Source organism: Haliaeetus leucocephalus, unplaced genomic scaffold (genome assembly GCF_000737465.1).
Source record: "Haliaeetus leucocephalus isolate CR32 unplaced genomic scaffold, Haliaeetus_leucocephalus-4.0 Scaffold295, whole genome shotgun sequence".
Classification (NCBI taxonomy): Eukaryota; Metazoa; Chordata; class Aves; order Accipitriformes; family Accipitridae; genus Haliaeetus; species Haliaeetus leucocephalus.
Genome location: NW_010972731.1, coordinates 6726690 through 6750911, shown reverse-complemented (window position 1 = coordinate 6750911; position 24222 = coordinate 6726690). Strand labels below are relative to the sequence as shown.

General features: G+C 44.2%; 2 protein-coding genes across 9 annotated transcripts in view; one reads left to right on the top strand and one right to left on the bottom strand.

Moving 5' to 3' along the window:
• The first annotated feature begins 194 nt into the window (after nt 1-194).
• DHRS7B (dehydrogenase/reductase (SDR family) member 7B) lies at nt 195-12398 on the top strand. 8 transcript variants are annotated; one of them, XM_010570354.1, is made up of 8 exons: nt 208-231; nt 530-593; nt 6591-6766; nt 7138-7253; nt 7944-8154; nt 8849-8941; nt 10471-10623; nt 10982-12397. In XM_010570354.1, exons 3-8 carry the CDS (start codon nt 6616-6618, stop codon nt 11185-11187), a joined length of 930 nt encoding a protein of 309 aa, XP_010568656.1. In that variant the 5' UTR covers nt 208-231; nt 530-593; nt 6591-6615; the 3' UTR covers nt 11188-12397. The 8 variants fall into 8 exon arrangements, with proteins under 8 accessions (XP_010568653.1, XP_010568656.1, XP_010568651.1 ...); XM_010570353.1 differs by lacking the exon at nt 208-231 and adding an exon at nt 6017-6145 and having other exon boundaries at nt 325-593; nt 10982-12398; XM_010570351.1 differs by lacking the exon at nt 530-593 and having other exon boundaries at nt 195-231; nt 10982-12398.
• Nucleotides 12399-15559: 3161 nt separating this feature from the next.
• Nucleotides 15560-24222, bottom strand: part of TMEM11 (transmembrane protein 11) — a 9029-nt gene continuing 366 nt past the window's right edge. Inside the window, exon 2 of the mRNA XM_010570346.1 lies at nt 15560-16466. Within this exon, the coding sequence (XP_010568648.1) occupies nt 15950-16466 (517 nt within the window). The 3' untranslated portion in view covers nt 15560-15949. The remainder of the gene's footprint in view (nt 16467-24222) is intronic.

The following is a 24222-nucleotide window of genomic DNA, read 5'->3' as shown; positions in this document are numbered from 1 at the left end:
GGGGGCGGAACCCTGGGGCGGGAGCTCCGCTCTCCGCCCGGGCGGCACCTGCGGACGGACCGGCGAGAGTCAACGGCTTTCCGGTAGCGACTTCCGGTTCCCTGTCAGAGGAAGCTGTCTGTCATTGGGGGTCCCGGCGGAAAGCCCGCCTTTCCCCCGGCGACGCCTCAAGCGCATGCGCACGCTCTCCCCCCAACTTCCGGCGGTGGCCATGGTGATGGCGGCGGCCAGGTAGGGCCCGGTGTCTCCCACCGGCCTCTCCCTCCCTTCAGCCCCGGCCGCCGCGGTCCCTTTCCGGCGGGGAGGCAGCCCCTTTTCTGCCGGAACCCCGCCGTGACCCTGCAGTGCTCCCGGGGCCTGCCCACCTCCGTCCGCCCCCGGCGGGGGGCTGCCCCTGTGGTCCTCCGGGAGATATGGAAGTCTGGCTGGGTGAACGGGGCCCTGGTCTGTGGGCAGGGGAACCCGGGGCTCTCAAGTACCTAGTTCATCACTCCTCCGGCTATTAAATACCTATTTATGTATAAATCAGGGCGGGGAGAGACGTTAAGCCAACTCTTCATTTTCTCACTGGGTTTTAGGTGATTCTTGATTTGGTAAGTGTCCGCAAAACGCTTTCTCTGGCACAGGAGATGTTTTAGTTTTCTAATTGCGCCACTTTGATTTACCTTTGTTCGTGTCCCTGTCACCAATAGAGGATTTTCGACGGGGAGGGTTGGAATTGAAGCTTGTAACTGAATAAATATGTCAGGAAGATTTATGAGAAGATGATTTCTCAAGTCGAGTCCCTTTTTGGGGGGCAGCAAACATTTTTTCCTGTACCACGGGGCAAGGTGGTTGTTTTGCATAACAACTATGTAAAAGCATAAACAGGATTTTGTTGAATGGCTACTGAAACGCAACAGGTGGTTTTCCTAGGCGTTGCTTCAAGTAGATGGGAGCTTGTTCAAATTGCACGAGAAAAAGTTAAATCAAAATACAACTGGTACTTACCCACCCCTCAGCAAACCTTGAACGCTCATTTGTTGTTGCCAGCTACTTACAACGAGACCTACCAGCTGCCATTCCATGGCAGTCTTGATCACACCAGTTGCCATCATTTCTTTTGAGAATTCCAGTTGAGTTATTGTATTCCTTCTCCTGAACCCCTTCTCCATTTTCTGTTTGAAATGGTTGTGTCGTAGTGAGGAGCTCTGTCCAGTTCCTGCGTTCCTTCTTAGGAGTTTTACTGGTTTCTGATGACCTCAGTGTGTGTTTTACGTTATTTTCTGCTTATAAAGTTTGGAATGAAAGCTGATTATGTAAGCATGTAAGTGCCCATTGGCATTTCAGTAATTCAGTTGTTTGAATTGGTATAATCACTGGTTTTTTCTTACTGGGTTTTGAATGAGTTTTTTGAAGTTTAACTTACCATTTATGGGGATCTTGCGCATCAGAGAAATTGTCAGCAAATTTCCCATTGGCTTATATTAAATCACATTAACAGACAATGTTATATGACTTTTTTTTTTTTTTCTGGCTTAGATGTTTATAAGTTTGATTTCAGTTTCTTTCCAAAGCAGTTGGGTCAGTAAAACTGTTTAGCTGATATAAAATGCAAGTAATGCTCACTTTTCTACCTGTAAAACATGGCTTATAAGGGATTTAGTGAATTTGGCCTGCTGGAGGGAATGCCCATTACCCCAGCAAATACCGGGTTTTGATGCAGAGTGTGATGAGAAACTCATCTGTCTGTTCAGTTGTGCTCAAAGTTCTCAAGAATCCTAGGGGAAGAATTAAAAGTCTGTTTTCTTTTAATTAGCATGATACCCATTTACTATAACATCAGCGTACGCCCCAGAACTAATTACAGTAATAGAGAATTGCAACTGATTCACAAGTTGCCTTTTTTTCCATCTGCAGTGTGGAAAGCCTAGTATTGGTCTTTGTGGATGCTCTGGAGATTCAATACTAGAAATTTTTGTTTAGTACTAGAAATAATCAGAGGGTTATTGTAAATTTTGTATCATATTGAATTCACTTCTATCTTTTCAATCTGGGGGTTAAATTACCCCCCTCCCCCCTTTGAAAGGTCACAGACTGTATTCCTGAGGTTTGTTTTTAGAGGCAGTTCTTGGCTGTGCTAGCATTGGACAGAGCGCATTTGCTTGGACTGCTGCCATTTCCAAATTTAAGTCAGGTCTGTCCTGTTAAAAGACCAGAGGGAGACACCACCTCACAGAGTCACTGGCAAGTGAGTTCTTTTCAAAGGTAGGATATTGTGATTTCTTCAGACTAAAGTCGGTAGCTAATCAAGCTTAGAGCTGCTGTGCTTCTGGACAAGGGCTTCCCTAGAAAAAAAATTTTTTCCTCCCTTTTATCCCCCCACCTTTTAAATGGCACCTTTTGATTTCTGAGAATAGCCTCCCAGTTGCTGCCATTTGTCATGTAATGGACAATGTGATTCTAGGTGGCTGAAGCTAAAGGAGAATAGGTGTTGTTTAAGGAAACTTATTGTGGTTTTAGTTTCTTTTAGGATTTGATCTCATCTTTGCTGGGTTTAGTGCGCTCTTGATCTTATTAACTAAGATCCGTGTTCCTTCAGAAATCATTATCCTGGCTTTTATGGGATGACCTCCAGTTTTTGTTTTAAGGGGAAAGTTTTTTTTTTTTAAACTGGATATCTGTGATGTATTTTATTATATGGTAAGCCTTTCAAAAAGTTTCCAGTCACCTGTATTTGTTTACATATCAGTGTTCTTATTTCTGCTCTCTAATGACCTGCATGTTCCAATCCTGCCTTTTGGGATGGAGAACTGAGAATTACAGGACTTTTATTTGAACCAATTATGAGCAGTGGCTTCTCTCCTGCTGATAACCTGGTGTCATAAACATTATCTGTCAAGAATTAATAACAGGTTTTTTCAGCATGAATAGCCAAATTTTTGAACAAAGGTGATAGTGGAGTCTCGGAACTTTGGGCAGGAGGTCTGAGGATATCCAGTTCATCTCGAATTAGGTGTGGAAATCCACGTGTTGCCCACCCTCCCCCATGTTTTTAATGTGACATGGCGTTATCTGCCCTGGGATGTCTTTAGCTACTTCAAAGTGTTATCTATCTTAAGTTGGGTTTTATGCCTTCTTCTACCAGCCTGTGTCTTGCAACTTAGCATTTTTGTTGATGTGAATCAAGTCTTTTTTATCTATGATCTATCTATCTCATTCTCCTTCAGATTGCAGCAGTTTTTTCCGCTGGCTTTTGCAGCAAATAACCCTAATACTGAACAGAATATAACTTCTCCTTCAGGTTGCAGCAATTCTTTCCTTTGGTCTTTCCACCAAATAACCCTGAAAACTGAACAGAATGTAACTGCCACCCTGTTGTGTCAGTAGACTGGCACTAGGCTCTGAAAGATGTATATAGTTGAACATACTGCAGTGTGGCTCTATGACTTGAGCTGATTTCCATGTTCTCTTGCTCCACTAATACTTATCAAATTTTTTTTTTCAGCATATTCAATATGACAAGCTAAAATAAGGACTCATGGGTTTGTGACAGAAGCTAGTCTATGAAATCAAAACAAAACTTGTTGCTGTAGGTCTAAAGTGCTACAGAAATTCTTTCTTCTTTCCAAAATAATTTAGTTCAGTTAGGTTGTCCTCTTTCTCAAGTCTGACTGAACTGAGATTTTCTTTGTTCTGGGGCTCTTTTTAAGGGCCCATTTGAGTACCTTCCTTGGAAGACAGTACTGCAACTGTGTGCCCTAATAAAAAAAGGATCTACATCTCTGATCAGCTAGTCCTTCTCTCTCTCGCTCCCCTCCTTCATCCAGTCTTTCTCTTCCCCATCCCATATTTCCCCTCCCCATATATCAGAGGGGGTTACCAGTTGATTCAAACTCTAGCATGGAAGGTGCAAAAGTGGGTTGCTGCTGCTGATTGGGTTCATGGCTTGCTGCAGCCCTCAGGCAGAGATTGGGTAATTTTCCCAGGTCCTGTATATAATATAGAGAAGGAGGGGGCGAGGGGGGAAAGAGAGAGAAAGAAAAACAAGAAAAGACTTGGAAAGATTTTTCAAATGAAAAAGGATTAAAGGCAGATCTTCTTTGTCTAGAAAGTAAATGAATAATAACTGATGTGATTAAGGAGTAAGTTAACCAGGCATAACTGGTTCATACTGATGAGCAGTGGATGCTACCTGACCAAAACATGGTTAGCCTTTAGCTGGGAGGCTTGGGGGCTCTTTTCCACCAGCCCCTGTGGCAGAGAGTTCAGTCCTTGCAAAGTCAACCTTTAATTTTGCCAAAGAATCTGAAAGAACCATGCTGTAATCAGACATGGGACTCCCTCCTATCTCCGAGTGTGGTTTGGTTAGAAAAGGTGTCAGAAAAGCCCCCTCTTCCCAGTTTTACCTTTTCATCTGCTTTTCACTGTGATCTGCATTTTACTGAATCAGAAGCAAAGCTGGTCAGGGGCAGATTTTTAAAATGCCTCAGCTTCAACCTGGGCTCATAAAGGAAGTGCCACTCCACCTGTCAGCTCCCACTTTGGAAATAATGAAAGGTCCTAAATGGGAGCCGAAGATTTTTGATTCCAAAATGCCCTGTAAGCCACGGTGCTCAATGTCAGCACAGCACCTGTTGTCCCTGCCCACATCTCATCTTCTGAATCTCAAGAGACCTTTGAGAGCAAAATAAAAAGAGACAACATAAAGAGGGCAGCTGCTTTAAATGACTAGCTGAACATGAACCAGTAAGGTGAACCTTCTTCTTACCCAGCTTAAGGAAGGCCAGTGGCCTTGTGTCTAAACAGCTCTTTCCCAGGAATTGTTTTAGGGTCGATATGCACTCTTATGTTAAATCAGCTCTACCAGTCCTCTGCTGTAAATCAGTACAAAATACACACTCTGTGTGCACTCAGCACAAAGAGGTGGAGGAGTAAGACGCTGGTCTGAGCAGCTGGGTGCTGTGCTCACGCACTGCTTTGCAATGGAATTAGTTTAATCTTCCTTTTGGGTTTCTGATTTCCCACTTTGGACATACTCCCTACGCCCAGGGGCGCTTGGGACCTTGATGTCTAGCTGTGTTATGCACAGTGAAGTACTTTGTAGATACATGAGTTAGCTCAGGAATGGGAAGCTCCATAGTACCTTGAGAATAGTTCTGTACTAACTCGATGGATTTATTTTCAGACCTTGTCAAGCTTATTTAGAGCTAGCTCAGCTATCTTTATGTATTATTTTATTGTGTTCTAGCTATGCCTCCAGAAATACTTATTTTATACAGTTCATTACTGTTTCAGCAACCTAGTCTGTTCACTGACCAGCTACTTGAGGAATTCTGTCCAAGCCCCCGATGGAAGTCTGGAAGAGCCTGACATTTTCCACATTAGCTCTGTTGCATGGCATGTAGAGCCTCTGTCATCTCCTCAGCTCCATACAAGCTCAGTCCTACTTAATGACACTGAATTCTGGCTTAGCGTTATTAGTTACCTCTTGTTTTCTGCTTCTCATGCTGTCCTTTTGCTTGAAGTAGTGTATGAGTTGAGTGCCCAGACCTTTCCAATATCTTCCTGGTAATGACCTATCTTGCAGTTCAAACTGCAAGAGTTCAAACTATCTGCACAACAGGGGAAGATATACTAGATTCCAGGAACGGGTTGTAACTACTGGGACATCAAGCATAAAAGCTTGGGGGTATATACAGTGGGAAAACTAGTGACCTTTTTTACAGCAGAAGTATCATTTACTCTTTGGCCATGTAGTAAGCTGTAACATAAACTACTCCCTTGAAGGCAATAGCTTAGCAAGGACATTAGGGCTATGCAGTAGTATCAGAATCCAATTCCAGGATGAGCTAGGTTTTGTAGATACCTTTAGCTTGGGTTTCATTCACAGGTTTAATTTCAGTATATTAGAACACAGGTTCATGCTGTTAAACTGCACAATTAATGTCGGCATAAAAGAGCATAAATGTAGGCTTTAGCCTACTAGGTTGGACATGTGGTTCATTTAAATCAGATACCTTGTCTCTCCTAACAGGTGGTGAAAGACACTGGAGATGGAAGCACCGATTTCATTAAGCAAATAGCGTGCTCAGAGAGAAAACTTACTCTGAGTGTCCAGAAGGCAGACTGGCTTATATCCATCTGGGATAATACACAGTAACTGGTCTCTGGCATGTAGATACTGTGGTACTGGCTGTTCTAGAGAAATCTAAGAGGTTTTATTACAATCAGAAGTATGCAGAGACATATCGCAGCCCTGGGGAGCTTTCACTCTAAATACACTTTGTACAAGAGGGTGAATGTAGAGCAAAATGTGGGAACAGCATCTCTGAACCCAAGTTTGTTACATAACAGCTGACAAGATCCAATGCCAAGTGTCCTGCTGGGATGTTCAGATTAGCATTTAAATGCTTAAAATTGGGTACTGATGTCAACTTTTGAAAGTCTAAATGAAGGGATGAGGAAATCTCTTGAAGATACCTCTGTATGGAATTCAGTTTATTGGTGGTTTAAGGCAAGGTTAAGAAAAAGGACTTCCCTAGTTTTCAAGCCTCTGCTAATTTTCTTGATGGTGAAATGGTCTGCTTCCTTTCATCTTGTGGCTCTAGGAAGACTGTTCAGAAAGGAAAACTCATGGATCTTACAAGCACAGTCATCATCCCGCTGCTTTTTGGCAGCTTGGGGATCTTCGCCCTTTTTCGGCTACTGCAGTGGATGCGGATGCGAGCTTACCTCCAGGAAGCAGTGGTCGTGATCACAGGGGCTACCTCTGGCCTGGGAAAAGGTAGGTATCGAAAGAAGGGCACCAAAGGCAGGACAAGCAGAGGGTTGTGGCAGGGGCACCTATTGGAATAAAGCAGTAATGAGCAGAAAGTTCCTATTGCTCTGAATTTTGAGAGACGTGGCTTGCACAGCTATATCAGTTATAACTATAGCCAGTGCAAATTTTGATGCAAGAAAGTCTTAAAATTTGTTAAGGAAAATTTTAATCATCCTTTATAAACTGGAGCTCATCAAAGCAAGGAACAAGTTATACTGTTCTTGTGCTGTCAGAGTTCTTTTCTCTAAATCCTGAAAAAGCCAGGATGTCCAATTGTTTCTCTAATTTCTTTCATTCAAATGTCTACTTTTCTCTCTCCCTTGCTTCCTCCAAAGAATGTGCAAAAGCCTTCCATGCAGCTGGCTCCAAGCTGGTGCTCTGTGGCAGAGACAGCGAGAAACTCAAAGACCTGGTGCAGCAGCTTTCTACCATGACCAATCACCGAAAGAACGTAAGTGTGGGAGAAGGAGAGGCTTGCTGTCTCATGTGGCTGGGATTTCTATTCATGTTATTACAGAAGTTACAGAATTGCTTGTGGGTTATTCTGTTGAGCAATAGGAAAAATGCAACTCTGTGGTTAGGGATAGATATTGCTATAGGAGTACACTGAGCTAACATGTCATATCTTGTAAAAACCCTACAAAAATAAGCCACCTGAAAGACTCCTTACCTTGTAGTGGAAGTGAAAGCACATAAGTGCCCAGACCCCTTGCATCTGTATGTCATATACTGAATCTGGAAGAGTGACTTTCCTTCTGTTGGCTTTTATTTTTGATGTCTAGTTCTGGGCTAAGAAAGGTGTTGCTGGCTTCTGCAGAAGACACAGGGGTTAAGTTTTTTACTTTCAGATGCATTTTCTTTAATAAAACAATAGGAAACATTAGTAGTTGAGGAAGACCTCACTTGCCCCTTTCCTAGGCTCTGGTATAAGGAACAGGCTACAGAAGCAGAGAAAGATGAGAGCACAACCTGCTTCTGTCATGTATTCCTACCAAATGGAACTGCTCCACTGTAATTGCACAAGGTTTGGATGGCCCTGCTTCTGTGCTTCCAGAGCTGGGAAATCCGATCACGAGTGTGAACATACAGCACATTCGGCACAGCCTGAATTGGTCTTTTGCTAACTTTTGTTTATTCACAGACACACAAACCTCACACTGTGGTATTTGACCTCTCGGACACTAAAACTGTCCTAAACGCTGCTGAAGAGATCCTGAAGTACTTGGGTCACGTGGACATACTGATCAACAACGCAGGCATCAGTTTCCGAGGCACAATTGTGGACACAGGACTGGAGGTGGACAAGAAAGTGATGGAAACAAATTATTTTGGTCCTATAGCCTTCACCAAAGGTACCCATGATCCGGATTACAGGGGGACAGTGGATTTCACTGATACCTTCTGCAGGCCAACACAACTAACTAAGCACAGCTTAACTTCTGGTTGTAATTGTATTTGGTACAGTACAGTATAAGAAGGGAGGAAAGTTTTGTTTTATGGGCAGGCCTAGAGGAGATGCTTGGGCATGACTGCATGGGAAGTACCTGATTAGAGATACCATCTTGTTTAAAACACCTCCTGACCCTAGTCTGGCAGGAACTTATGAAGAGAGATATGGTTAGCCTATCTGCACTGATAAAACACTAGGAACGCAGTATGGGTTCTAGGTGAAGCTGTAGCTTTCCTAGGAAGCTTCTTTGATTACACAGAAAGTTCAGCCTGGAGGGTATCAGCTGCAGGAAATGGAAAGATGTACTGATGGCAGAAAAAAGCAAGTCCTGCTGGCCATGCCTGTGGGAGATCACAGCAACTGTAACAGCCTTTGTGCAGCCTTGCTGGCACAAGGAATCTCCTCATAGGTGAACATCCCAGCCAGACTGCAGCTTCAGTTAGAGGCATCCTAGGCACTATCCCTTGCCCAACCCTACACTGAACAAGGATCTTGTCATTCACTTAGGCATCTTTGAATATTCTGAAAGCACTGATTCTTGACAGCAGCAACAGCAGGACTGTTATTCTGAATGGGTCTTTTCTGTCTTTTGCTAGCACTTCTCCCCTCCATGATCAAGAGAAGACAAGGCCACATTGTGGCCATCAGCAGTGTTCAAGGCAAAATAAGCATTCCTTTCAGATCTGCATGTAAGTACCTCCACAGAAGATGGGGAAGACATATTTGGGGCACCAGACTGAATGAATACTTGGCTACTGCTTCCACATTTAGCTCTCTGTAGAGCTGGCTGCATGCAGGGAAGGCAGAGCTGCGCATCATTCTTAGTGCGGTCACAAATCACTAACAGCTGTTGAGGAAGGCACTCTCAAATACAAAATCTTAGCGCTGTCCTAAAGTTCCTAAGGGATGGGGAAGGAGAGTATGTTTTCAGTGTCTTGAAAACAGCTTGATATTCCTATCTTAACACTTGAGAGTCCCTATAAACTTTCTGGTTAATTCCATAATTTTGTTGTATTTTATCCTTGCTGTTTGCCTGTTAATCTCCTCTAAGAAAGTAGGACTTTTTGGTTTAATATGTTATGAAATGTCAGTACTACCAGTGTCCAAATAAAAGCCTAAACAGTTATCTTGATCCAGCAAACTCTTCATGCTAAATCAGTTATGACAATAAATAATATTGGTGAGATTACTGGAGAAAGCCTTACAAAAGATGGAGGAACTAAAAGGAGAGTGTTTGGCACACAAGCATCTGTAAGTCACTGAAAATAAATATAAAAATGGAAAAATACAGCGGTGGTGGCATAAGAGTGGTAGGGCATGATGCTGAGTCAAGGAGCGCCTGCAGCGTCTGGGCCATCTGGTCTTGCAGATAATGTGGGTACGATTGGACTAAGAATTGTGTTCTGAATTGCTTCCAGAGCACTTGCACAGTGACTGGAGCCACATGGGCCTGGCAGCATGGAGCTCAGCTCTTACCTAGGTCCTCAGACAGGGTGCATAGCCTGCGCTAAGCTCTGTGCTGCTAGCGTCAGTCCTGCAGCCATGTTGAGGCGATGGCAGTCATGGTGGTAGTGACCAAGTATACGTGGAAAGGGAGTGAGCAGAAGGAGTTGCTCAGCCATTTAACAGGGGGAAATCCTGCCTTAGGCTACACTTCTCTACTCCTGTCTGCTTGTGCGATCAGGTTTTGACTTGTGTGCAGCCAAGCTCTGAACCTGCTCTGCAAGTCTGTTAACACTCAGCACATGCAGGCCAGGAGGGTGTTCAGCAGCGAGTGTCAGCTCTGCCCTCCTGTACTGGCATCGCGTTCCCCCAGCCTATCTTATCAAATGCTTCCCAAGCCAGGCTTTATGTCTCCTTTATCACGAGTGGGAGGCAGTTTGGGTTCACTCTGTAGTGCTTTGGCATGGCTGTGATACAAAGCTCAGGATCCTAGCCAGTTTCCAACTTGAGTATTTACATTTTGCCTTCCTAAATTGCCTCTCACTCCCACTACCTGTTGCTGCCATTCACAAAAAAACCCCAAAACAACAACAAAAAACCCAAAACAAAACCCAAAAAACCCCAGCAAAACCAAAAAAACCTAGAAGTTAGAGAACAGCTGATGGGTTCTTGCTGAGAAGCGACTGCTTTGCAGTGAAAAACCCATTCAGGGGAGTGAATCTTCCTTCAGCCCTGCTCCTTCTCCTTAGTGCATAGTCCTTTTCCTGTTTTTCAGATGCTGCCTCTAAGCATGCTACCCAGGCCTTCTTTGATTGTCTACGAGCAGAGGTAGAGCAGTATGACATTGATGTGACGGTTATAAGCCCTGGATACATTCAAACAAACCTCTCTCTCAATGCTGTAACAGCAGATGGATCTCGCTATGGAGGTGAGATATGATTTTTGTGCCCTCTATCTAAAGCATATCCACCTCACTGAGTTACTCCAAAGTGTGCTTGCAACATAGGGCCTCTGGTGGGGACACAGGTTAGCCCTGAAGTATCAAAAGACAGCTTTGGATGCAGGGTAGGAAGAGTAGCCCCCAAAATTTAGCCTTTCTAGACAGCAGCTACTGACTTCTAGCCCAACCATGAATTATACCTGCCTGTGCTCCCATCATACACAACTTGTAAAAACCAAAACCATACAAGCAGCCACGTACAGTTAGAACAGAGCATTCCTAGGAAAGGTACTGAAGTGTGGGCTTACCTGCTGGCATTGGTGCTTACTCCGGTTTCCCTTGGCAGTTATGGACAAGAACACCGCCGAAGGACAGACAGCCGCAGAGGTCGCTCAGGTGGTTCTCAATGCAGTGGGACAGAAGAAGAAGGAAGTACTTGTAGCTGGCCTGGCACCCTCCCTGGCTGTCTACCTGCGAAACCTCTTCCCCAGGCTCTTCTTCACCTTAATGGCAACTAGAGCAAAAAAGGAGAGAAAAGAAAAGGACTCTTAGAGCTCAGCTCACTCAAGCAGTAACTGTAGGGAGAAGCTAACCCCCTGCAGTTTGGCTGGGACATCAGTGGAGGTACTCCTGCAGAAAAAACCTTTCTCAAAATGCTGCAATTCACTATTACATGGAGGGTGGGAAGTGGTTTCCCCCACATCAGAGCAGGCCCACTTGCTGGAAGACAGCACCTAAACCTCACCTGAAGAAGGGTGCTTGGACAAAGGGGGAGAGCTGAGGCTGCAAGGGAGGGTAACTCAAGGGAACACACTTTGCAGCAGGGAGGCCCATGTGCTTGCGGGAAGACAGCATCTTACCTCACCTCACTCCAGGCATGCTCAGCTTTACTAGACTGCTACAAATAAAACCCACCTGTTTTGCCTTCACACAAGTAGATCTTAGCTTTCCCCACCCCATGGCCCCCATGAAATACAGTCCTCAGCTGGGAGCTCCTGTGATCAGTGTCTCCTTCCCATTCCTTCCAATCTGACGTAGAACACATTGCTTGAAGTGGGAAACTTCACAGAGCCTCTGCTTGTTAACACACCACATCATCTGATATGTTAAGCTAAAGTCAAGTCCAGTGCCACTTTGAAAGAAGCGACTGATGTAAAATTTAAGTTTTATTTGGCAATTATTTTATCTGAATCACGCCTTACTGATGTACAGGGACATTTAACTGTGCACTACCTGAGACTACAGTATTAACCCCAGCACAAGTTAATGCAGGGGAAGCACTGGAGAGATAGAAGACAGCACAGCAAGGTATGCTGTTGTGTGTAAATACTGTGCAGCTGGCAGCGCACACCTGGCCCACCTGCAGGCCTAGAGCACAGAGTAGGTGCGATTCTGTGGATGCCAGGCACACTGTGTCCTGGCAAGCAAAGGAGAACCTGTGTGCAGGGTGGACAGTACAGGAGACAGACTCTTCGTTCTCATCTGTTTTAAAGCAATCACAGATGCTAATGAAGATCGCATCCAGTGGGGGAACAATACCCGCCTGTTCACCTGTCGCCGGCTTCAGGGAGTCTGACAGCCTGAGGGAGTGCCATATTCCATTCTTCAGCCCTTCTCCTCATGTGATGGATACCAGCACCATAAGGAAAAAGGAGTGGCTGCACAGAGATAGTTCAGTAAGGACAGAAATAATCTCTTTCAACTTCTAATTTAAATAAAGCCTACTACTAGGAACCAAGGTCCAGAACCCTGTTGCTGCCTCCATGTGCTTACCAGCATTTTCCACGTGTACTGCCTTGTATGTCCTGCCTCTGAGTGCACATCTGATGACAAATAAATGACATTGATATGAAATTAATCTTTTGTTCTACTTCAGCTCCTCTCAGCAGGTAACATTAGAGGAAGGGAAGGCGGGAGGCTTTTGATTTGTTTTCTTTTCTTACATTCCTGCAAGGTGCTGTTGTACCAGTAGTAGTTGCAGAACAACACACTTCATCGCAGCCCTCTTTACATCATCTGCTAGCTTACAGTAGACGTAGTGTGAATTCACACAGAAGATTAGTCACACTAAAACTCTGATACAGATGTGCAGGCTCAGCAGGACCTTGTCCTTCAAAAAGCCTTTTCTTGACCAGTACCAATTATCTGTGAGAATCCATCCCAGATGATGAGTGGGATGTGCTTAATGATCATGGTGCTGCTGCTCAGTTAGGACATCCTCTACCATTTTCACTGTGGCTGAGGTTGCAGATTTGTTACATAAAGGCCTAGGGTTGACATTACAAGTTGAAGCTTTCAAGTGTATGCGTCTCTTTTCCTGCTAAGATAGGAAACCAAGGCATTACCTTTGCTCCCTCTCCACAAGGGGAGTTTCTGTAAGCATTAATTGTGCTTTTTCTTTCGTGTTTTGCATGTTCAGGTCCTCCGTTTCTTAGCAAAATACAGTGCTCCTGCCAGTCTTGTCCAGCTGCTTCATCTTCTGGTGTTTCAGGTCATGGCTAGCTGTGAAGGACTGAGGGTCCGCTTTGCATTTCTGTTATCATCCAGGGTGGTGAGGGGTGTAATACATCAGGCCTGAGGAAAAAAATTACATGTGGGGAGTTACTGTGGTTACTGTCAGAGGTTACCAAGAGTGTGCACGTTCCCCTTCTAAAGTAAATTTCCTCTCTGTGGTGAGATATGCAGCACACTCCATTTCAGAGCACCTCCATACGGTCAGGATGGGCAGCAAAGTGTGCAGGGCTTTTGAATGGGACCCTTGTCCCCAGCCACTGTAAGCCACAGCTACTGGCATGGGGGGAAGGCAGATACAGCAACCATCTCATGCCATGCACTGAAACACACAACCCTCGACACCCCTCTCATTCTCCCAGGTCACCTTGCATAGTTACAGCACTGACTTACTAATAGCCAGGATGTCACCCAAGTGTTTTAGCTAGAGTATCACTAATATTTCTTGGAAAACATGCCCCCCTACATCCCCAGCTATGTCCTCTCCACTTCAGAATGGAGCAAAGGGTGCATTTTTAAAACAGACCTACCTGTTGTGACAGCTAAGCTGACTTTTCACCTTCCACAGGAAGAGATCAGAGGAAACTTGTTCATTTTTAACTCCAGAGTCTTTGATGCAAACCACGTGTTCAGGGAGCCTATCAAGGGTTAGTCCTTCTGCCATAGTGATCATTCCAGGCAAAGGAAAGCTAAACACAAAAAAGTGCCAGGACCACAGAGGTTTGGTGAAGAAAAGGAACTAACACCCCTGACAATTATTTTGCATTGATTAAAAAAAGAACAGGAACGTCTTTTGTGTGGCTAGCACAAGGATATTTCAGGGCCTTCTGCAGCACTAAAGTACGTACTGGCTATGGCAGATGTGCCACTAGTTTAAAATTCATCCAGTAGACGGGACTTTAGAAACAAAACGTCAGGACTCGAAAGGCAGCCTGCCCAGCAGTCTTGGCCTAACCGCAGGAAGATGAAGTAGTTGCATTTCTTCTCCTCTCTGCCAAGGCAACTGTACATTATTGCTATAAATAGAGACACTCTGGATCCCAGCTTCTTTTAACCTTGGAGGGAGACAATGCAGCCACTGTACCAGTCAAAGAGGCAAAGGGCTGTTGCCACCTAGAAACATCCCAATGCCACGGGAGTTTCCTCTAGCCCACGTGCCTGCTCAGGTACAGCTGCGTGTGCAGGTGGTAAAAGTACTTGCTCAGAACTCCCGGCAGCAAACCCTGTTTGCCCAGCACACACATGACTGGGATGCGTGCCCTGCTAACAGAAAAGCTGCATCAGCAGAAAAGCACAAGTTGGAATTGTGGCCAGAAAAGCCTGCTGCAGTCTGGAGGCGAGGAGTTGTTCTTGGTGCCTGCTGTTGCAATTTGGAAAGATAAAGATAGAACTACTGAATTTGGTTTCTGACCTCATGAGACTCCCTTCCAAGGTCAGTGCTTCAGCTTTGGAGGTCAGACTGCAACTACCCCTGAAGCAAGCAGTACACCTGTGTGCAGGCAGTTTTTATTACAGGGCTTTGCTCTCCTATTCAGATCATAATACTTGAAGCTGTGCCAAGCTGGCCTTGTAAATGCAAGCCACACCTATTTTCCATCTGGTAGGAGGAGATTATAGAAAGCAAGCCCCTATCTTTTAAAAGTAACCAGCAGATCTTGCAAAACAGAAAATACTTCCCATTCTAAGAACAAGATTTCGACAGTTTTGAGCTAAAAGATGAATTAATGCACAAAGACTGAACTCTAAAATTTCAGGTAACACAGTTACAAGATACAATCACGTGGATGCCTTGCAGCAGTAGCAGGCAGCTCCAGAAGTGTGTGTTCCAAGCAAGAGCAGTGGGATTGCGTAGTCAGGGCACAGCCGTTGGAGTGTCAGCAGCACTAACAAAGCACAAAGGTAAGACAGCTGGACTCCCACCTCGGCGGTCCTCAGCTACACGTGGTACAATGCATTTCAGTGGAGATGCATCCACATAAGGAAGAACTTGTACAAGAACTAAGCAGAATGTGCGTGTAGCTGCAAACTTACAGTGTTACCTCTGTTCTGCAGAGAAGTAATGGTTGGAGGTGGCAGGGCAGCAGAGGATTTGGGCATTTTTAGCCCCAACCATCAGTGTTTAAGCAATTACCAAAAAGATACAAACAGGGGGTAACAGCAAGCCCTCTTCCAAGAGATACAACTAGTCAAGCAGGAGGGAAAGCAACACTCTAGCTATTCCTTCAACAGATGGCTGCTGTGAAATAACATGGATGCTGCTGCCATGTGCAGTGGACAAGAGGAATATCAGGTCTGTGTGTGAGCATGCATAAATAATTATCACCACTGGAGTTCTCATAGCAAAGCCTCCATCCCCTGGAAGCACACTATAAAAGGGAACTATGATCACAGTAACAAGAGAGCAAAAGCATTTGAAATTCTCATCCTTTAATGGTCAATGATAACTTCTGCCTGGTTCTGTGTAATACAATTAAACAATATACTTAAATGTTTCAAAAAAAAAAAAAAAAAAAAGAAGCTCTCACACCCCCTCTTCCTATAGCTTTCTTTCATCGACATTCCGCTGCTGGACTGGACTCCCATGGCCTACCATACAGCTCTCAAGTCACCACACATCCACATCTTAAGTGTAACGAAGAACTGAAAAACCTTGGTGCACCAGTGATGTGTTATTTTAAAAATAACAGCTCTATTAAACCAAATCCTTCCCAGTCTCCATCGCTTCTCAAAGAGGAAAAACAAAATGTTACTGTGGGAGTCTTAATACACTTGTCTTTCTGGGTTTCTCTCTTCCCTGCTGAAGTCATACAGCATAGAGTTCATAGATCTTCTTTACACAGTACACCAGGGCAGCGAGTGCTATCGTGTTATGCAGTCTCTTTCTGTGCAGGTCGTCCTTCCTCACTAGCACCACCGGAGTAGAGGAGGTGAGCGTATGCAGGGGCAGGCGGGAAAGTTTATAGGCATCGTACTCTACTTGGTACTTGCAACAGGGATCAAATTGCCAAGAGATACCATAAAGGGTGCAGCAGGCCACGCTCAGCACACCAGCAGGCAGGGAGATGTAGTGAGAATAATCTACTGGAAGTGCCAGAGGGGTGAAGAGACAGGTGGTGCCCGCTAACACAGCGGTCTTGTGCAGGCAGTTCCCGACAGTGATCCAGCGGGCCGTCTCATCCCCAATGCGAGTGGGCTCTATCACTATGTATTTGTACTGCGCTTCCAGGGCCTGCTCCAGCTCATACTCAAACTGGTCCTGAGCGTTCTCGCCATTGTAGATCTCATGCACGATGTAACAATCCGTGGAGGACAAGGTGACCCTGTTAACAGGAAACACAGAATGAAAACTACAGAGCTTAAAGACAGACTTTTCACCCACCTAGCTGTGAGAACAGGAGAGAAAAATGCCAGAAGTGAGGGCAGCCCCTCAAGGTCAGTCACTGCCTCTGTTCAACAAGTAGCTTTTTCAAATCAAGATTCATTTCACATCGGCTAATTATGCCTGCTGTACATGAAATCATCCCAAAATGAGGCAACATATTTTTCCTTACCTTTTACTAACTTGGAGGAGCTAGAACATTTTGAGAAAATAGCATCTTCTTAACAATCCTGAAATGGTTCCTCACACCAATACCCAAGCAGTTTCTCTAGAGGTACTGAGATTGTTGCACCTCAGCGACCACACCACATCAATGAATGGACCATGCAGACTTAAGGAGTTTTCACAGAAAAAAAGACTAGCAGCTCATCCATCAAGAGGGTTGCACTGGAAGGTTTTAAGAGAGGAAGCATCTTCAGATGAACATGTCTGCTTTCTCCCCACAGTAACTACCCCCTTGCCAATGATGCAGTTTTCTATTTCATCCTCCACAGTAAATCCAACAAGGATAGCCAAGAAACTTTGCTGGAAGTGAAGGTGAAAAAGGTAGCAGAGCACTCAGTTTGTTACAGAACAGTTTACTCTGCTGAAATAGCGCGCAACAAAACAAGAAAGGAACGTTCGGTTTTTTTTAACCCAGGCAGGCTTTAACAGTGAAGAAAAAGCTGCTCCCTTTACCTTGGAGCAGGCTCCCTACTGACAGGGGATTCACAAGACTTGTACATCCCTCATTTGAGTAGCAGCTTTTAGCTACCTAAGTCACATCAATTTCTACTTTCTCTCCACCCCCTTAACACAAATCACCTTAGCTGCAGCTACATTAATGTACCAGACTGCTAAGAAATAGGATTATGACTGTATACCTTCTCTGAGAAAGGGTGAAAACCTATCCATTAGAACAAGGCAAAATCCTCCCTTCTAAGCAGAAGAAATAACTATTTCTGACATACTTGCGCTTAACCAGAGCAAAACTGAGCACGTGGCCTCTCAAGGATAAAAATATCTAGCAGATTCCTTTAGCAGAAGGAGAACAATTTGCACACATATTTGACCTAATCGCAGCAAACAAAACCACCTCATCCCAACAGCATTTAGACCCTCCCAATATTGGGAGGCAAGACAATGATGATATGGAGAATGAAACTAGCACTTTTTGCTCCATGAATACAATAGTACATATGTGCACGCACTGGAAAGTAAGGGAGAAAAATACACATTCGCAAGCTGCTGCATTACCAGACATTACCCTTAATGTGCAGCTCCATTCATGCTGCAAAGGGTATCGTGCAGTGGCCATCTGTAATCAAGAATATTGTTAAATTACAAGCCGTTGCCAGAAGTAGCTGCTTTTATGAACAGCAGCAAACATATCAAACAGCAGGACCCAAGATGCACCAGCCTCTCACAAAGCAGAGTAATAAGCAGTTTCATTAAATGTCTGGATGGAATTTATATAAACTACAGGGAAAGCTCAACCTATAAGCTAGTTATTGAGTTCTCTGCAGTGCATTTCCCCCTTGGCCTGTTCACGGGTAGAAAGAAAAATATAAATCCACCTGAACACTGTGTATGCCAGGGGCTTCTTTAAGGCCATCATCTTGTCAGACATTGTTTGGAAAAGTATGATTAACTCTTTCAGCACAGGATGTGATGGGCTCTGAAATTCTGTAGTGAATTGGCAAGTATTTGAAGAAAAATTCAAGGACAGCACCCGTATAAAAATTTTACAGAGTACTACATCTCTAATATAACTAAGTTATATAGATATATACTTATACTAAGTTAGTATATCAGCTAACATTAAGGAGTTTCTAACAAAGAACTAGTTAACCAGGTGTTACATTAAGGAAACAGCTGGTAATGGTTTCTGCCAAGGGTTTTCTTGATGACAACTGTTCCAAGTGCAGCTTCTTCCCAATCAAAAATTCCAGTTTCATTACAGAAGACATGCTGAGACTTAAGGTAACTCTGTAAAACAACATCAGTGAGTATGTGAAATCACTTGCTAAGGCATAATGACTTCAGGGAAAAGCTGTTGCTGAAAGGCATTTTCAAGCTGGAAGCTAATCCACTAACACAACCCTCCAGATAAAATTAGTATTTCCTACCAAGGAGCATTTTCAGCATTTTGTACCACCCTAGGAACATGCAGCATGGGTCTGCAAAACAGAGGAGAATCCAAATTCAGCTGAGAACGCCCCAGAGGGTTAGGAACAGCACAATAGCCTAATCACCCTAGGACCTCCCTGCCATCACTGGGAAAACAAGGGTGAAGCAAGCCCATTTCTTCTCTGCCTGTACAAGAGCGACGGGGAGCCAGGCTTCTAGCTCCAGGAATTAAGTCAAGTAACAACATTACATGGGATTTCTCCAGGCTGAGCATCAGGGCAGGTGGCACTAACTTATCAGCCTCATTTCTCCTCACTCAGATCTTGCCTGTTCTTCCCTCTGAATATCCCTTTTTTTCCTTTCACCCTAATGTACACAAACAGAGCCATACCACAAGCAACAGCCACCTGTCAAAGAGAGCAGGAATCTAACAGGCTTTGGCCAGAAGCAGTACTGTCCATCTCTTCTGGAACCTTTTGGCTTGCCAAGCTCTGGGGCTTTATAACAAAGTCAAGAAAAGCACAATCCTCCTAAGCCAAAACAAGAAGATCTGTTCTGTTGAAAAAAATCAATGGGAAATAAACTGCACAAAGGCTTCATCCCTGATAAGAGTCCTGGCCCTTAACTATGCTGCTTCTCCAAATTAGTCCTCTAATATGGGAATAAATCTCTATCAGTGCTGAAGCTACAAAAGGCAAAATGGGCAATCCAAAAACAAAGGACAAAGAATGAAAAATTAGCCGCTCAAACAATAGGACACATGAAGAGTCAGCAACACAAGCAGAAAAGTCTCCATTTCTGTTAACAGAGGAAGGAAATATCACATATTATTTTCACATAAGAACTGGCTGCCCCTGGAGGATGGAAAGCTGAAAACTGGTTTGTTTTCAGACAATACAGAAAGAGACACAGATGAGATAACGTGGGCTTGAGAAGGTTTTAGACCTTGTTGGCACGCAGAGTAGGATCGAGGACCTCAATCCATAGAGGCAATCTCTCCTGACACAGCCTTTCAGTTGAACACAGCAGCTGCACATGAACAAATCCAGTCAAAGCAATTGGATTTGCTCAAACACTGGAGGCTCTGGAGTTTGCCTTTTGGAGCTTGTCCCCCACCCCCCAGCAATGACAAACAAAAACGCAGAGCTATGCAATGAACTCCAAGCTGGCATCCACCAGTTATGAAGTGTGGTGATTTTCTATAAATTCCATTTTACTTAAAAGAATAGTAAATAACCAGTGTCAGAGAGGACCTAGTTCCAGAAGTCATAAAATGCTGCCACATGTTCAGAAGCCCAGCATGCTATTTACTAGACAAACCAGAACCTAAAGGCAGTTGTTAATATTATTCAATCAAATTATTTTCCAGGACCTATCTTCCCACCCCCAAAAAGAGGGCTAAGTTAAAAACTTGTACAGCTGTTCTGTAAGAATAGTTCTGGACCTTATATCCAAATAGTTTATTCTATTGCAGCTTCATACATTCTATAGTTGACAATTTTAAAATGTCTCATTCCTTGTGCCAGCTGCATGCATAGATGGGGGAACGTGACAGTACTCTCAACTACTCGGCACAGCAAGAGGAAAATAATGTAAAATCACTAGTGTAAAATTTAGGTATTGCCAAAGTTATAAATAAGGAATCAGTTGTTAACAGAGCTACCACCAGCAGGAGGGGCAGAAGTGTCTGTCTTAGCTATAGGGCAAGCTTCAAATTACATTTGGATTATCTTCCTAACATGGGAATATCAGAGAGCACCAGGAGAGGGGTGCTGCAGCTGGCTGAACAATAGCAACTCCAGCAGTTTCCCAGCTACAGCCCTCAAAGCAGCTCCATTTCTCTGCCTCCAGCTTGGAAGCAGTCTCCTAGCTGCCCCTTGAAAACAGCAGCCTGTCTGTTAAATATAAGTTTCAATTAGGTAGTCTTTATCGATGAAGAAATAAACAACCTTTCTAAGGAGGAGGCACAATGCCACTCAATGTGAAAAGATCTTAAGTTTTGCCAGGTGCCAAGTGGCAAAAAGAGAAACAAATGAACAGAGTCCTGAAAACAGGGCAGATGACAACATCCTGGAAGAAACCCAACATCCTTCTACAACTGTCCACTTGCAGGGGAGAATGCCCGAGCCTCACGAGAGTGCTGCCCTCAGCCTAAAGGCGTTCCTCGATCTGCCAGATGGACTTTTGGCAAGGGTTTCAAGTTGTCCAACTATCTCAGTTCTGCAAAACGTTCAGAATCACAATTAGAAACAATCTCAATCTGGACAAAGCACAGGTACAGTTCTATGCAAAGAAAGTTCTTTCAAAACCCTTCCTATAACACGTATGTCAGGTTTTGTTAGTTTTTTTTAAAAGAAGAATGTTCCTGGACAACAGTGTTGCTCAGAGCACCAAACATACATTCAGATTAACTGTAAATGAAGACCAGTCTGATTAGCAGTTAAAAAATAAGAAAGGTGAGGCTTGCAGCAGTGTGATAATAATGCCTGTCACAAGTGGCACACACTCACAATGCAACAGAGGGACTTCATGCTGGCTGAGCAAGTGAACTGCAGAAAAAGGATATTACCGATGGCCAAAGCAGTGTCTGGGGTCACGATCAGCATCGCAGCCAAGCTTGAGTAAGTCAGTGAAGTCAAGGCATGACAAATTAAAAAACTAAACTTCCCTCCCCCCACATAAATCCTTCTTGAAATTGAATTTAATTTCAAGATTAAGGAATGAGCTGTGGTCTGGCTTTAACTCTCAGTGGAAATACTCCACCTCAAAGTCATATTCAACAGTATGTTTTCCTACTCAGGATTGCTCCAGGATATGGCATACAGAAAGTACTAACGCATCCGAGCTTAAACACCTGAAGAATTGTTTCTCTCCTCAGTGTCCACACGATCTACCAGTCTCAGACCATTAGCCATGGCTGTCAGGCCTACAGCTTTAAGAAAGCCATTCTCAACAGGCTGTCAACGCATGCATTAAAGCAGAGGAAGAATGGGAAAAGCATAGCAATAAAGCAAGACTTCCGTTCAAAAGACGTACCTTAAATACAAATAGGAAAGAGAACAGGAGAACATAGGTGGGATATGCAAGCAGCCTTGGCAAGGGAAGACAACACTAAGGAAAACATCACCAGACCATAATAAAAAACTCCAGCCGCCAGAGCAAAAAGAGGTGTCGATTTTAAGTCAACTAATGATTAGCCAGGCTAATGGAAACAGGTCAATCATTGCTGTAAGCAAACAGAGTACCAGAAATCTGAGCAGTGCAGGTAGTGAAAGCAGAGACCTCTTTAAGGGCGTAGAGAAGGCAATACAAGCAGTGGTGATGACATTAAAGCTGTTCTTTCTGGAGTTTGTTAGAACATCTCCTGGGTGAACAAATGGCATTCTGTCTTGTGTTCTGGCGGTCATCACGCTGAATTTTATACAAAAACACTAAGTACAATTCAGTGTCTGTTCTGTATAAAAAAGTTGTTTTGGTCTACAGATTAACAATTCCCTTTAGACAGTCTCCATTAAAGAGTCTATCCAGAATGAAGAAAAACAAATATTTAGTTGGTTTTCTTCAGTGTTTTGGGTTATTTTGTTTAACCTTATTACTTCACCACCAGAGCGCCAGCTAGAGTTCACAGCCAACATCCTTTGCAATTAATGTCCTTACATTTAGTCCTATTGAGGAAAGCACTTTTTGACCAATTACAGACTTCCTGATATCAATAAAGTCATTTATGAAGGGATACAGTCTCTGCAGATAGAGTTGCTGGGCTTTTTTTTGTTGTTGTTGTTTAAATGAAAGCTGGTCTAGTCTAATAGCAGACAGTATTTTATTCACTACTGAGTCTCCTCACACCACCTCCCAACACACAGATGCCTTTTAGACTAGCTGGCTGACAACTACAAAAACTCCTTGAAGCAGCTTATTTATGAGGAAAGCTGGATTACCATATTCAGTTCAAAGGAATGCATCTTTGGACAAGAATCCTGCCCAGTGTAAGAAAACTGTATCCACCGTATAAAAAGCATATGCCATCATTTTATGACATCAGGTCTGTCAGCACTGCCTTTTACACAACTTGCGTTGCCAGCAGTCAAACAAGATCGGTAGGTGTGATTTAGGATTAGCCACTGATCAAGAGAGGCAGAGGCCCAGCCATGCGTATCTCCAGCTCTGCAATTGCAAGGAAGAAGTAGTACCTAGCTGACATCACCCGACACCTATCAGAAGTATGATCTTCTGTCACGTTCGTACAGGATGACGCCTAAAAGAACCACCATCTTTCGATAGGGATTATGAAATGTTGGTCAATGGTGTATCTGTTGTTCTGCTATGTCACTTCTGTGCTTTCTTATACTTAGCTATATACTTCTCATTGGCAAAGGAAAAATAATATATGCAGGAGGTTCATGAAGTAACTCATGTTTAGGAGTAAGTATTTTTGATCATAAGATCAAGAGTAATCATAGTTTAAAAAAAATCACCTCAAACTACAATTAGATTGCTGTATGGTTCACAGACTAAGTTTCAAGGTAACAACTAACTTTTAAGACTGCATCAATTTTCACCCTGGTAGAGTAATTTTCACTGAAGTTAAGTGCTCTTTTCTGCATTTTTTCTTTTTTCCTTCACTTCTGCTGGGAGGACAGGTCTACCGCGTGAAAACCCCACACCTCAAGTGCTCAGGGCTGGGGCAGGTGCCAGCACTGGGTGCAGACAGCTTTACCACTATGCCACTGAGCTCTGTGGTATTCTTAGTTGTTTATATAAACTACACTGATGCAGTAATTCCATTGGCTCTTCCAGTTCAATTACTTTTAAATTCCCTGAACAGAGACAGCATTCCTGCAATTCACATTAGCGCCTGAATTTTAAGGGCTACTTGTGGCTCTCCGTTGCTACGCAGACTCAACACCATCAAAAAGAATACTGTTGAATTACAGCAAAGGAAAAAATAATTTTTGCTGTGGCTTTTGCTTCAAGAGAGGTAATCAGAGTCTCTAGGTAAGGCAGCAGGACAAAAGAAAAGTCCTTGCAATAAAAACGCAGCAGCTTTCAGCAGCTGCTGGTTACATCAGTCAGCCCTGGGGCAAAACGGAAAATGCCAACGTAAGGAAATACAGGCTTTAACTAGACATTTTAAGTAGGTAAAGAACCGTGCACACAGATCTTAAAGTAGCTCAACAAGATTTTCCTCTATCTCTTTTTCCTGTTTTAAAGTTACCATTCCCAAACTTCTACAGCTACTCTGTGGGTCGTTCCGGCACGTCCTAGCTGCTCCTCCGTCCTGACGGAGGCAAAGACAGAGCGTTACCGAGCCCTCCGCCAGCGCCGAGGCGGCAACCGCCTCCCGCCCCGGCCCCGCGGACCGGGGGAACGCGGCGTCTCCGCGCTGAGCCCCCGAACGGCCGGGACCGCCGCGACCTCCCGCAGAAGGAGGTCACCCTGGAGGACTCGTCGCTGCCCTTACCGTCTTTAAAAATAGCCGTGGAAGGAGGCTCCCCAGGCCCGGCCCTCCTCCACCCCGGCCTCGAGCGTCGCATCCCCGCGCCGGGAAGGGCCGCGGCCGCCGCCACCCTGCGGGCCCCGCTGACCTT

Bases quoted from the DNA above. Each gene is read 5' to 3' on its own strand.
- DHRS7B (XM_010570349.1), top strand. From the start codon at position 6,559: ATGGTCTGCTTCCTTTCATCTTGTGGCTCTAGGAAGACTGTTCAGAAA. The intron at 6,767-7,137 runs GTAGGTATCGAA...CTTCCTCCAAAG, and splicing joins TACCTCTGGCCTGGGAAAAG to AATGTGCAAAAGCCTTCCAT. The intron at 7,254-7,943 runs GTAAGTGTGGGA...GTTTATTCACAG, and splicing joins TGACCAATCACCGAAAGAAC to ACACACAAACCTCACACTGT.